General features: G+C 42.4%; 1 protein-coding gene across 1 annotated transcript in view; it reads right to left on the reverse strand.

Annotated features, from left to right (window-relative positions):
• The window catches only part of atad2b (ATPase family AAA domain containing 2B), a 53,574-nt gene that overhangs the window by 30,780 nt on the left and 8,451 nt on the right, over positions 1-14,343 (reverse strand). Inside the window, exons 12-20 of the mRNA XM_034161822.1 lie at positions 13,156-13,330; positions 12,947-13,035; positions 11,059-11,218; positions 9,931-10,021; positions 9,495-9,806; positions 8,874-9,024; positions 4,374-4,560; positions 4,026-4,211; positions 444-579 (exon numbers count right to left, since the gene is read on the reverse strand). Coding sequence (XP_034017713.1) covers positions 444-579; positions 4,026-4,211; positions 4,374-4,560; positions 8,874-9,024; positions 9,495-9,806; positions 9,931-10,021; positions 11,059-11,218; positions 12,947-13,035; positions 13,156-13,330 — 1,487 coding nt within the window. The remainder of the gene's footprint in view (positions 1-443; positions 580-4,025; positions 4,212-4,373; positions 4,561-8,873; positions 9,025-9,494; positions 9,807-9,930; positions 10,022-11,058; positions 11,219-12,946; positions 13,036-13,155; positions 13,331-14,343) is intronic.

Genomic DNA, 14,343 nt, shown 5'->3' on the forward strand with positions numbered 1-14,343 from the left:
ATGAGCAGCAATCCAATTCCTGACTAATTATGGATAATAGCAGGTGGTACCATCATAGCAATTCCTCTCCCTACCTCTCTGCTGGATGCCAGAAAACTGTTATTCAGCCAGGACACCCCCACCTCAAAAGAGCACCAGACGAGTAGAGTAGGTAACCCCTGCCTGCCCGGGTGGACAGTACACTCATGCCAAACTGGAACGAATGGCTCTAAAAACACCGACGATGGAAGAGGAGGTATTGGCAGGCACGGTAGGGGACATGGTAACACTTACAAATGAACTGTAAAATACACGCTGATGCTCTATTCTCAGCCTGAAGGAAAATTAAACCAAATCGGAACATGTGGAACCTGAAAGTAACGCCTATTTCTCAACTTGTTACTGTTTCCAGGAGTCAATTAGCAAGACTGGACCACATGCGTATGGATGGACAGCAGCAGTACCTGTGTTTCTGAGACGTGGCGGAGCCCTTGCTGCTTGGACCAGCAACAGATCAGAGAAGAAGCTCCTCCTGTCCTCTTCTCCTGGAGGACAGACTGTCACTACCTCTCCATAGGTCTTATGGAATGTACTTCTCACCTGTACCAAAAACACAACGGGGGGGGGGGGATTAAGCGTTTTCCATTGAGATCAAAACGCGGCTCACATTCAGCCACATTTAATAGAAAACACATCCTCCTGCTCATTTTAGTCCTTCCTCTCCAAAGGCAACATTTTTCATGCTTGATAAGAGAATTTTACAAAAGTAGTTTCCACATTAGAGAAATCTGCAGACACCAGCTGTGGACAAGGAAAAAGAAAATACTGCAAAATAGTGTCAGAATAACTGCACAGGCTGTGCAGTGACAAATCTCCGGCTCTCTCTCTCCAGCTTGCTTTCTCACCACTTTTAATTATTGTCAGATAATCAACACTGCACAGGTTTTGTCTTTAACATGCATTCAGGCTGAGACTGACAGATATGCTGTTGAACATGAATTAGTTTGGTTGAATAATGGATAGGATTTATCAGACAAAGCTGTGGGAGCACGTACTGATGCAATGCATCTAACAAACACACTATGGAGCTGCCTGGGTTCCTGGATAGCAACCACGCCGTCCCTCTCAACATCTCCAAAGAAGCAGTTATAGTCAGGTGAAACGTGGGCGTCTACTCGGCCTTGTCCAGTTGCTGCGCTCCTCAGCGTTGGGATTAAATGCCAAAAAATTATATCCCAATATCAAGGGATTGTTCTCAGAGAAAGGCATCACACAGCCAAAATATTGTAGCAGATGCGCCCTCACAATACAGAGCGTACCACTTATTAAAAACGTTTTGTCCTACAATGCCATTGCAGAGGTGCTCTTGTGGAAGCATTATACAACAAAAGGAGAAATATGGAAGCCCTGCTATATGCCATCTATTTTCAAGACAACCACATGTGCGTCCACGTAAAGCATAAACAAGACTTAAGTGATAACCGAGAGCGGACGAGATGGAAATGCTGTGAAAACAACTCAAAATCAAGGACTCTGAATTTCTCACCATCAATATATTTACTGCTTACTGACTGACAGGCAGAAGAATTACTGCTTTTTTCTGTTGCTAGGGTTACACACTGATGCCAATCTTTAAGAAAACAACTTGAAAATAATTATGTTAATGCACATTGTTTTCATAAGTGGCATTTTGGAATTTGGCCATTTTAGCTTTTAATGTAGCCTGAAGCTCTTTTTTTGAAACAAGCAAACAATTATGTGATTTTACATCCAATTACAGTTATTAAATATTGACATGTTAAATCAACTAGCATCTAAACCTACAAAAAGGTTTACAAAAAGCAAAGCATTCATCCTTTCACTGTATTATTATTTTTATGCCAACTGCTCTTTATTTTTTAAAATTGTCCCTGACATCAAAAGCCTTTTGATGGTAGCCTTTTTTTGTGTGTGTTTGTATTTTTAAACACTGTTGGCCATCCTCGGTTGTGAAATATCTGACGAATATGAGTTCAGTAATCACAGACAGCCATTTCTGCTGTACCCACTGTTTATCTTAGAGTTAAGGGGAATTGAATTTTGGCATACTGCAAAGGCTCGACTGCCACATTCGAACCACTGAGGCTAAGAAAGCTTCAAAGATCCCAGTTCAGTTTTGTGATAGAGCTCCAGGCCCCTCCCAAAGGAAAGTCTTGCTGCTGACTGTGCACCTACTTTCCACTTTATATCTTCTCCATCTGTCTTCAACATTGATCCTCTCTTTTATCCGTGGCATGTTTGTTCTTTTACGCTGCAGTGCCATCTGTTCTCGTTCTTCCCCTCTCTCCAGATTTTGTGTAGTACTTTTCCCAATTAGAAGAAAATGAAATAAAGAAAGGTCGGGAGGGATGGAGGGTGAATTAAGAATTATAGAAGCCAGTGAGGTTGCCAGCGACAGTTACAGTCTAAGCAGCGCACAGGAGGTAATGATTCTGTATGGTTTATTATGATGAAGCCTGCAGGGGTGTCAACACATGGAGAGATGGAAAAGGTGCTGGGCTTGATGAAAGGATGAAAGCAACAAGGGGGTGAATGCAAACACAAGAACGGCAGAGAGATGTCTCACTGGACACAGGTGACTAAACTGCATGAGAGTAACCGTAATAGAAAACCGCACACCTGCTCTGATTGCAAAGGAAGTTAAATGAAAAATTAAAGACATTCCTGCAACATGTCAGTCCGTCGCCAAAGAGGAAACCAGTGTAAGAGGAGCGAGCGATTGTTAAGGGAGGCAGAGGAGGCTGTGTAGTTGGAGCCGTTCCTGATGTGGCAGTTTTGGCTGGGGAAGGATGTGGACTGTTCCCTGCTGAGGTTTGGAGCTGAGACAGCAGCTGTCACTATTCTTTGTTGCCAGAGAGTGAAACAACACTCTCAGAGATGGCAAAATCCCTTTAACTCAAACTGTAGCATACACACACGCATAAGGTTACGTTACCCTGCTGAACGGAGTAAATTTTAAACACAAAGCATGAGCAAGGTCATAGGAGAAACATAAAAAAGGGGGCATAGAATTAGAAAGAACAGAGGTCAGTGGCATGAAAGTTGTTTTTTTGACCTGCATATTAGAGAGATGGCCAACAACGGCCACTGTACCATCATGATTACGCACAAACTGCCTATGGTGGATGTGGAAACACTGATTCTTGCTTTTGTGCTCTTCAGAATTGCCTGATTTGTGTGTGTGTGTGTGTTATTTTCTGCCACATAAGAGTACAAGTCAAGGCATACAAAAAACAAAAAAGAGGAAAATGCAGTATCTTACAGTTTTAGACATTGTAGCTCCCCAAGCCAATTGGTGAACATTTTAAGTGATAATATTACATCTTTTTAATTTTGTGCAAGTCTTTTCTTCAATACCTATTTGAGTAAACCTGAGGGGAAAGTACTTTTAACCTTGAAACCGTGATTTGTATCAAACTGCGAACGTGGTGTACCCTTACACCCCTAAATACGAGCTGGAGATGAAGTTACTCAGAATATGGATGTTACAAATTTATCTGCAATAAGCAGATTTGATCACATCTGTTTCCTGTGAATGTGAGAACAGATTTTAATACGTTGTGTGTTCTGGGGTGAAGACACGGGTCTGCTAACCACCAGACCTATTAAAGCCCTTCTGTTGCTTGACGAGAGATAACAATCCTCTTTAAAACATGTCCTCTTTTTCCTTTAATTTTCACAACTTCCTGTTATTGTGACAGAATCCATTGCTTCCAGGCTAGCCCACAACGGATGGTCTGACTCTCTGTTGACCTTCAGAAAGAGAATAACTCATTCGAGAACAAACAAGGTACGTGGAACTGCAGTAGGCGTAAACTGTGGGAGATCATGTGTCATGTCTTCGAGACCCTTTTTTGGCAGTTTTGCACATTAGCACAGTCCTCATTAAAGTAACGGATACAATCTGACAGCAACATATCACCAAAACACACAGTAGCAGGCCTCCTAGCTAAAATGTGAGCTCAGGGATGTGGGTCACTGTGACTGTACGTACACCGTGTTCGTACCTCATCTGACAGCTGTGAGTAGTGAGTCTCAGCAGTGGCGAGGATAAGCACAGGGCTGAAAGAGGGCACATCGTGCAGCAGGGTGAGGAAAGTGCTCTTCACAGTGTCACTCACTATCTCCCACCACTCTGAGATATGTGGCATGAACACCACACTGGGCACACTACGGCGAGCCTCGCGGAAAACCTTGAACAAAAAATTTAAATGAACTGGCGCGGGCAGGTTTGACACAGAACGTTTCCAAATACTCAACAATCGACAAATCTGCACACAAATCAACATAAAGGACTGTTTGCAAATGACACCAGCTGGTGCAACACTGTGTGTGTGTGTGTCTGTGTGTGTTACCTGAGCACAGGACTCCTCTGGCGTTTTAGCACTGACGGAGTAAAGAGTGGGCAAGTCAAGGCGATGGACTGGCAGTTTGTCCAGGTGGTGCAGCAAGGCAGGAGCCAAGTGGGAGCTCTGTCCTGAGCCCGGGGCCCCGGCCAGTAGCAGACGAGGCCGGTAGGACGTGGGCTGTTGGAGGACAGGGCTGGAAAGAATATACATTTGGGGCAGTGGGAGGGGGATTTACAGTTGCCGTTAGCAACATCAGTTTAGCTCGTGTATCATTTCAGCATCAAATTTGAATGTCATCCCAGATTGGCTCTTGAGCCGAGAAAAACATTGCAAAGGCTCTGATTTGAATTCCCCACAATCAGAGGCAACAGACTACCAAGATGCTTGGCAACATTAGCTATCATTAGCAAACACTGGACAATATTACCTTATTTATCTCTACTCAGCAGCAGGAATCCTGGCACTCAAGTGACATAACAGCATGAGCAACGTTTTTTTTTCCCTTCTTCTGTAATAACTAGCACTGCACTGTGCCATTCTCACACAGTGGGCCTCAGAGCGCCGTCAAGTGAACTGCAGAGGCAGTGACAATGCCATCCTGTTATATTAACTTAATTTTGGGGGGTTACAAAACTGTATTTTCAAAATCTCTAAACGTTCTCGAGAATAAAAATGTGAAATAAAAAAGCATAAAGTCAACGACCAGTTACTTTTGAAAATCACCACCCTAGTGATGATGTCATCGGGTGGAGATAAACATGTTTTGCCACTGTTAGTTGGCTAACATGCACCTACATGCACCATCACAGTCATGATGTGGGAGGCAACCCAACACCAGTAACAGCTCCAAAATATGAGGTTAACTTTAGATTCATAATGGCAGGCCACCATGCTGAGGTGAAAGCACAGCGTGTTGGACGTGGTAAAATCCTGTCAAATTAAGTAATAAAACCACCAAAGCTCCAGGTACTATTAAACACAAACCACCCCGGATGTGTCAGGAAGCCAAAACGGGGGGGAAAAAAACAAAAAAACAAAAACAAATTCTTCCTAAGGAAAAGGATTCAGACACAACATAAAGTCATCACAACATTAACAACACAGGTGAAAGACAACGATAGATAGCTGTTCATGTAGCAAGAAACATTTTACAATTGCAGAGCAGCTCATTTTGCTTAGCCTAATGCTGTGAATGTAGCAAGAGCTCCTTGGGAGGCAGCAGCAAACATACTTAAATTTAAGCCACTCTCCAACAAGTAACATATGTGCTACTGCAACAACTGTAGCCTTTCCATAAGCAATACAACTTTTACTTGCCCCCCCCATTGTTGTCGTTTATGAATAGCACAGGCCCCATTTAGCATCTGATATCTTCTTTTTAATATAAAGTCTGGAATAATGTTCTGAAACACGGCTGTTTGAAAGCTTGCAAACTGCTGTCAACAGTTTCGCGTTTGCCATCACTAATATGCAGTAGTGACGAAAAGTTGCAAGATGATCCCCAGCGGCGCGTTCTACCCATTCTTTAAATTCCATTTTACTGAACCATCCCTTGTATACTTTGTCTTGTATTTGCTTGCATAGTGGGCTTCATGGTTCTCCCCATGGTGGCTAGCGTAATTTATGAGCCTATGCTCAACTAAAGGCAAGCTGTGCATGAACATGTACAACAAACTACACAAAAGATCTACAACAGCTGTTCCTAATTTTCCATAATCTGTTATGCATTCACTAACCATCCAGCAGGTGGCAGACATGTCTATGAGATATTAAGCGAAACAAAGTTACTTTTTCCATTGAGCTGGTGCATCAAAACTAACCATTATTTGATTTTTAATTTGGTGAAGTAAAAGATGATAGTATTTACTGCTGTTTACACAAAAACCTCAGATGGACGAGCCCATCCACTTCTTCAATTATCTTCATTTTTGCTGTCAAAACCCTACATTGTTAAAAACGCAGGGAATGTGTTGACATATAGAATGACATTAAATATGAATGTGAGGCAAAAATAAAGGCTCACATATTTTGTAGCTGTATTTTTTCCACCTGGACAAGTCAACTAACGTTAGCAAGATACTGCTGGACAGTAATCTTCCCACCAATCTACTCTTCTGGAAAGAGCTCTGCACAAGAACACCACCAGTAACGTAATGATCTGCTTTATTGATTACTTCACTGAAAAAGATCTGGATTGAGAATACTGCACAGGTGTTTGCACAGAAGGTGCTGCTGCTGCTGCTCGGTGTTGTCAAACTGATCCAAGAGAGGGCATCAGATGCCAAGTGGATGCAATAAAGTCTGACAACAAAGCAGATGTGACCAGAACTGCGGAAAGTCATGAATGCAACTATGAAAACGCTTAACTACTGTATTGGAAAAATGAACTGATGGTTCCATCAGCAAACGGCTTAATTCTAGATATTGGCTGCCACTCAAAACATCCCTCTGTCAAAACAGGTGAAGTTCTGTTACTTTTCACCACCACATATTTATGCGAGTTGAGGTTTTCCACTCCAGCTGTCACGAAAATCAAAGCCATGGAACAAAACAACTTTGATGGCTACTGTTTATGTCGGCCTCACACCAATCTCACAACCTGATGTCATCATTTCCCAGAAGCAAGCCCAAGCAGAATATTTGTTTTGGTCTATAACACACACGTTTACAGCTCTGTTTATTTATTTGTCATGTTTCCCTCCCCTCATTTACTTGGGAAAGCGTTCGAAGTTGGTCTTCAGTTACAAATGCCTGTGAACCCCTGCAATAATTGTGCTTCACAATAAATTTACTTTCGTTTGAATGCAGCAGCCAGCCTGTATTAAAAAAATCATGTTAGTAAGTCTGAACAACACCCACATCACATGATTAGCAATTACGACCAAACACCAACTCAAAACTGCCCGGCTTTTTGTGAAGGCAGCTTGAAACATTGCAAAGACAAATCTAAGTATTTCATCTCTGCACAAGAAAGATAAAGCAGAGTGATCAGACAACAACGTACTGACATTGCACTTTTAGCTGATGGAGAACAAAGACAACTATATGTATGGGGTTAGCTTTTGATTACTGAGCAAAAATGAGAGAAAACAAACGGCTTGAAGCACAGGTAAGATGATTCATGCGTACAGCCAGTGACAGGGGTTATTTGTGAGGGCACTGCCTGTGTACAGCAGTACCACAATGGAAGTGAAATGATACAAGGATGTGCTTGTCGTGCACATTTTTTTTTTAGCTTTAACTCAAAGGGTTCAAAGCAGATGTGCATTCACGTGAATGGAGCACATTAAAGGCAAACAGCCTTTTCCACCTTGCACTCTGCTCAAGGCGGCCTGGCGCAGCCTCAATGAACATCATGGGCCAAACATAGAAAGAATGAGTCTGAGTGCGGAGTGTGCACACTGCAATTTCTCTGTGCTTTTCTGAGCACAGCAGAGGTGACTACAAGTCCCCACAGCTCTGGGAAGTCCGTTTCCTTAATTTTGCCAAGAAGTGCACCACTCCAAAACCAAGTTTAGCCCCCCCGTTTGTTCCCGGATGTGAAAAATGATCCAATCCATGACTAAAAACTGATCTGATATCAACAGCGAGTTGTGTGATCCACTGCACCATTAATTTTCACAGAAAAAAAAAAAAGTAAATAACTAACAGCTCAAATGTAGACTCAAGTCTCCCATTTTCACAAAAAAAAAGAAAAAGTAAATAACAGCTCAAATGTAGACTCAAGTCTCCCATGTGCCTTCTAACAAACCACAGCTGAAATTTCAAGCTTTGTTTTGAAGAAAATCTTTCCGTGTGCCACTTAACAGCCCAGTCACATGGCACTTAACGATGGGCAACGAAGCCCTAACAAAACAAGAAATCTGGACTTTCGTTGGCATCGTTTAACCTTCGCGCAGCTTCGTTCCTGCAGCGGTCACTTCGTCAGGATTTTTAAACTGTTGAAAAATTTGAACGAAGGGCAGCAAAAACCTCAACTGGTCCATATTTTGTTTTGCTGCCGTTCTTGGGGGTTTCTTACGGTTTGATTAGTTTTTGTAACGTTAGCCTGCCGTTTGACCTCGTTCAACCACCTGAATGTTTTCACACAGTACAAAAGCCGGTTTTTGAGTGCTTTTGTGGAGGAGCTACAGCTCCGTCCCAGCGCTGAGTCCTGGAACGCAGAGATGCAGACACACACTGCTCCAGCAGTGGCTCCAGGCGCGTTTCGTTTAAAGCGTGGAGATCAACGTTAGCTTCGGTTTTGTTTCGTTCCTCTTGCATCCTTTTGTGCGCTTGATTCACAGGCTATTCGGTGATAAAACTCGTTCGTCCACCTTTTCTCAACAAATTGTGATTTTTTTTTTAACTTTTTTCCCTTCTTTCAGGAATCGTTGTATGCCGTGTGACTGGGCCATAACCATGAAGCTATGGACCAGATAGGTATGGACCTGACTGCAAATGGTTTCTTATTTAAGACTAAAAACAAACCCCACAGTTTTAAAAACTGCAGTTTTGTGGACTTACTTGGATAAATGAAGGAAAGGTCTGTGCATTGCAGAAGAGGAAAGCTGACTCTTTGGGGATGCAGCAGTCTGGACTTCATAAATGGAAGCGGGACCTTGAACATCATCTTCATCACTGTACAACTCCTCTTCAAGCAGTTGATTGTCACCGCCTTGCACACAAAGCAACACTGCTTACAAACCCATATACAGTGAAATACAATCTAATGTCCTCAGTGTTGGCAAACATAAAAAAAGTTTGATCCACAAATCTGCGGTCAATTAGGAAAGGGAACATTAATGTGGTCATTTCACATACAAAAAGGGAATAATAAAGGACAGTTGGCTTATTAGCTGAAATATAATGGGCAATTCAAGCTATAGCACACCCTGGTAAGCACATGCCATTACTGGGTGCTGGAAGAAATACACTTTGCTGACTAGAGTGGAATTTGAGTTATTAAACTACTGGCAGGATGACCGACCAGGCTTCTACATAATCAGGGGAATAATCCAGTTTTTCCACATTCAGTGCGGCTGTTAACAGAAAGCAACAAAACAATGACAGAAAACGCATAATAAATGAGTAAAGCAAAAGTCAGGGTGATTAGAAAACAAGCCAGAGTCTGTCTCACATCCTTACCATTTGTGTAGTCCCTGTCAGTATACTGAGCATGGGGGAAGACTCGGAGCAGCGCTTTCAGCACCAAAGAGAAAGAGTTGGCTAGGAGGGGCCTGAGGGTGGGGGACAGGGCTCGGCCTGGGGGAGCCTGGGCTCTCTGGGAGGCTGGGACGATTGTCCGCATGGCCTTACTGAAGTCGCAGGGCCCCAGGATGATGGAGGTGACATCAAGCTTTAATTTCACGCTGCTGCCATAGATCTGGGGGTAGCGGCGGCGCAGTGCCGCCAAGGCAGCCTCTGTGCATAGTGCTTTGATGTCAGCACCACAGTAGCCTGCACACCAGGCAGATACAGAAAGCTCAGAAAATACAATTTTACATTTGCACAAGTTTAACTTTCAGAAACAGATTAATACGGGCGATGCACATAATTAATCAAAAAGTTGTCGACCGCTCACCGACACATTTTTCTGCAAGTTCATCTACAAATGGCTCAGACAATTTTGGATTCCAGTCTCGTGTGTGGATTTTCAGGATGTGCTTTCTGGCCTGTGGAGGGAGGGAGAGGACAAAGAATTGAGGCTCAATAGAGGGGAAAAGTCCAATAAAAAGCAAAAGTCCACAAATGGGATAATACAAGTCCTCTGTAGAGTGATGCTGAACTTAAATGTGGAGCTTGAATGGAGGCTGGCAGGATTTTGTAAAAATCGGCCACAGCTCACTACTGGAGAGCTTAAAGGCCTGAAGGTCAGGCTTTGATGACCAATGATCCCACTGTGCAGGCAAACAATGCAGTACGACCCATCAGGCAGCCTCAGTAAAGTCCGATTTCACCGAGTAGAGCTGGCCCACGTCTGCATCGCTTGGGGCTGAGGCAGAGCTGAGAATTGTGGGTAATCAAAGGGATCAGAGACTTTTTTGATGGGCTGCCGTGAAGCCCTCCCACCTTTCAATATTGCAGTCTAAAGAATTTGATTGGCTAAAAATGCAAGATCAATCAAATCTTTTGCTTATGTAATATACAAACACCACATCTGCCACCTGCTGAATGGTTAGTGGATGCTGGAGGGACAGTGGAAATTAGGAGCAGGTGTGGCTGAATTTGCATGTTTTCTGCCCCGGTGGTCACATGCGGGCTTGTTGCCGGGAATAATATCACATACATGATGGAGGTTAGTTGCAGGTGTGTGAGAAGTTGCATAAAGCTTGAAATGAACTCGTCAGTTTCTTTCATTTCCAGAGCCTTGGTTTGGTGGCCACCAAAGCCACTACTGCTTTTTAAACATCAGGTTGTGTGCACAATCTTAAATGGATTGAAGTTATTATTTGAATAATTGTGGTGATTAATTTGAGGATTCTCTTGTACTGGAAGAACACTATTTGCTTTTGGATTATGAGGTGTGCACTGCAGAATAACCCTGTAGTATGCGCTCCTTGTACAGGAGATTTACTTTGTACTTTGTGAGGCAAAAACATTAAACTGCCTTTTATTTCACAGCATCTACTGAAAACTCAGGGGCTGAGAAATCAGCTTGTCCAGGACTTTGTGTGATGATTGCTGTGTCCACTGCTGGTATCTTTCTCACTTTCTTGTCAGGCAGATTAAACAAAAACTCCCGGTCGAAACGTCCAGGCCTCCTGAGTGCTGGGTCGATAGAGTCAAGTCTGTTTGTAGCACCGATGACCACTATCTCCCCACGACTGTCCAAGCCATCCATCAAGGCCAGAAGAGTGGACACAATCGAGCTGGACAGAGGCGAAAAGAAGAGAAGGTGTGAAATACAACCCATTACGTCCACAGGTGAAAAACACCAACAACATCATCAGTCATCACATCTGAGCAGAAAAAAAACACAAACAAAGTAGTTCTGGAGCTTATTTGTAGCTAATGCACTGCAACACAAATATACAGAACACTACTGATGCACCAAGTGTGACCTGACAATACACACACTATACACCATACAAACAGAAACTGACTATGCAGCTGGTCATGCTAATGCTTACACAGCATGGCAGAAAATACAAAACGGAACACATCACACGTCACATTTTCAAATCAACTCTGACTCACATTCACAGTTACAAATATTCAGTTTTCTAGATGACAGCCATTCACCCAAAGTTGGCATGATGAAAAACTTGTGCCACCTACAGGCAAGATAAGTAACGGCAATTTACACCTGCAAATGTAGACAAGCTGATGTTGCCATCTATAGACAAGTAGGTGCAGGTCTTGCTGTTTACACCGAGTACAGACACTCAGAGCTCCCAATTTATGATTGTTCGAGCTCTTGGACAGACTTTTTGCAGTGCTGAGAATTTGACTCCTCAACCAGGTTTCATCTAGCCACAGCTGAATCCATTCCATGACAGTTTTTCCCCACTGCTCATCTTTATTTTCATCATAAATAAGGACACACTGCCACAGCAGGAGGTGTTAGCAAGCTGCTAATGCACTGGTTAATGACACACTGGGATTTAAGAAATGCACAATTCAACCACTCACTGTACAGTCTTTCTAGCAGACAATGTGCAGCTTTAAGTGTGTTTAGATATCATGTACAACTTCACTTCTTTCTCATTAGCTTCCCACATCCACTTTGCCTTGGTGTTGCTGCATTTACCTAAAGTGAAGCCATATTTTGGCTGTTCACTTTGGTCCATTTTTCACACTGTTGTGGTAAAAACAGGCATGCTAGCTTGTATGTAAACAAATGCGAACACTGTTGCATTGATATCTGATGCAACCACAGAGGCAGATGCTGGCACAGCCCTCATATGTCCTTGCAAATATGTCATCTCTGATCAGAACCAAACCTCAAACTGCAGTTTACATACTGTGTCATGTGCACAAATCTTCTGTGGTAGACAATAGTATGACTGGCATTCAGGACAAAAATAATGGCGGCCTTTATTTTCCATTTCTCAACCAACAGACAGCTCGTTAAATCAGATGTTTTCAGCCAAACTCGAACTAGACAATAAAACCTCATTTGACACAGAGACCCAAAGACCGAGTCAGGAACCCACTGAAGCAGGAGACTTCTCTTGTCTGCAGCTGGCATACGTAAATCTAGTATCGCAATGATCAAACAGCACCTGTTAAATGTGAGTGGGTCTGTTTGGTTTTATGAACGAGTTACTGCAGCTCCTTTGAGCGCTGACCTTCTGTCGACTAGCAAACGACTAGTCTAAGTCCCTTCAGCTGCTCCCTTGTTTGTACTGAGGGTCACCACAGCAAATCCAAGGAAGCTCTGCATGTTAAATTGGCACAGGTTTTACACCGGATGACCTTCCTGGCGCAACTCCACATTATATGGAGAAATGTGACAAGGGTTGGGTTTGAACCAGGAACCTTCTGCACGGAAACCAAGTGCACTAACCACTTGGCCAACACCAACAAAAACATGAAAATGAAACTTAAAATGGCAAGCTGGTTTAACTTAAAACAAACATAACGATTTCCCTTACCTGTGAATCTGGTCTTGCCTGCTCGACCGCACTGGAGCCAAACCATCAATCTCGTCAAAGAAGATAATAGACGGCCTCATCAGGTATGCCTGATCAAAAAATATATATGAAGTTGTAAGAGTTTGTAAAACAAATATACAAACAGGTGAATTGGCTCACGGTTCCAAAGACAAGTCATAAAAAAACAGAATGAAGTCTCGGCGGCTCACCTGGTCAAAGAGCAAACGTAGCTGGCGTTCTGATTCACCAACCCACTTGCTGAGGCAGTCGGCCCCTTTCCTCATGAAGAAAGACACCTTCCTGTCTCCCTGGCTACATTCATTGGCAAGTGCTCGTGCAATCAGGGTCTTTCCTGTGCCCGGAGGTCCATAGAACAAGCACCCCCTGAAGGAAGCAAGACAACACGTAGCATCTGTTTGCTAATTTGTCCATCAGTTACACATTTATGCATCATCAAGCTTTGATTAGCATTTTTCAAGTTGTAAAATGTATAGAGTTCATTTTGCACTTTCCGATCTTCATGTACTTTAATGAGTGAAGACCTGCTGCACCTTAAGCACAACTATTCTTAAAATAATAACGTGTATGTAGTGTGCCCCAAATAACTAAATGCAAATCAGCACATTTGAGCCGAATTGTTTTGAGTCTCTAGCAAACTAAATTCAACACTTCAGACGGTACAAAACAAACTAAATTATGATGAAAACGCGAGCAAAGCTGCATTTAGTGGAAAATAATAAGACGGCTTCCTCTATGTGGCAATATCAATGTTTAATTTTATTTGTTCTAATAAAATTGATTTTTTTTTTAAGAAAAACAAGTCAAACAGGAAGGTGTTGATCGTTCTTCTAAAGTTTTAATTAAACGTTTTCTTATGGAGTTAAAATTGTCTCATTAATATTTGTAAATGCACGCAGGGTGATCTACAAATAATCATTGATTTGCAAATGTGTTCAGATATCCACAAACGCAAATTTCATATTTGTAACTTGTAAATTGGTCTTTGCAAATAATGTTGGATTTGCAAATATAAAACTTAATTTGTAAATAAAAAAATAAATAAAAAAAATAAAAATTACATTTGTAAAACTGGAAATTGTATTTGTGAATTGAGTTTCAGCATTTGTAGATCACCAATTACACGCATTCATCGCTTTCCTCTGCAACGTCATTTTGAGACATTCTTTTCGCGAACACAGATCCACAAACAAATGCCTACTGATTCACAAATACACACGCACACTGGATATCCACTAGATGGCAGTGTGGTTCTATTCATTGATGTGGCTGAAACTATATGCTCCCGGATGACTCTTTAATCGTGATTGTTACTATTTAAAAGGCTTATCGCAAAGCGTTCTTTTTTTTTACGACATAATGCAAGTTTTATGTCTGCG

Source organism: Thalassophryne amazonica, chromosome 21 (assembly GCF_902500255.1).
Source record: "Thalassophryne amazonica chromosome 21, fThaAma1.1, whole genome shotgun sequence".
NCBI classification, from domain to species: Eukaryota; Metazoa; Chordata; class Actinopteri; order Batrachoidiformes; family Batrachoididae; genus Thalassophryne; species Thalassophryne amazonica.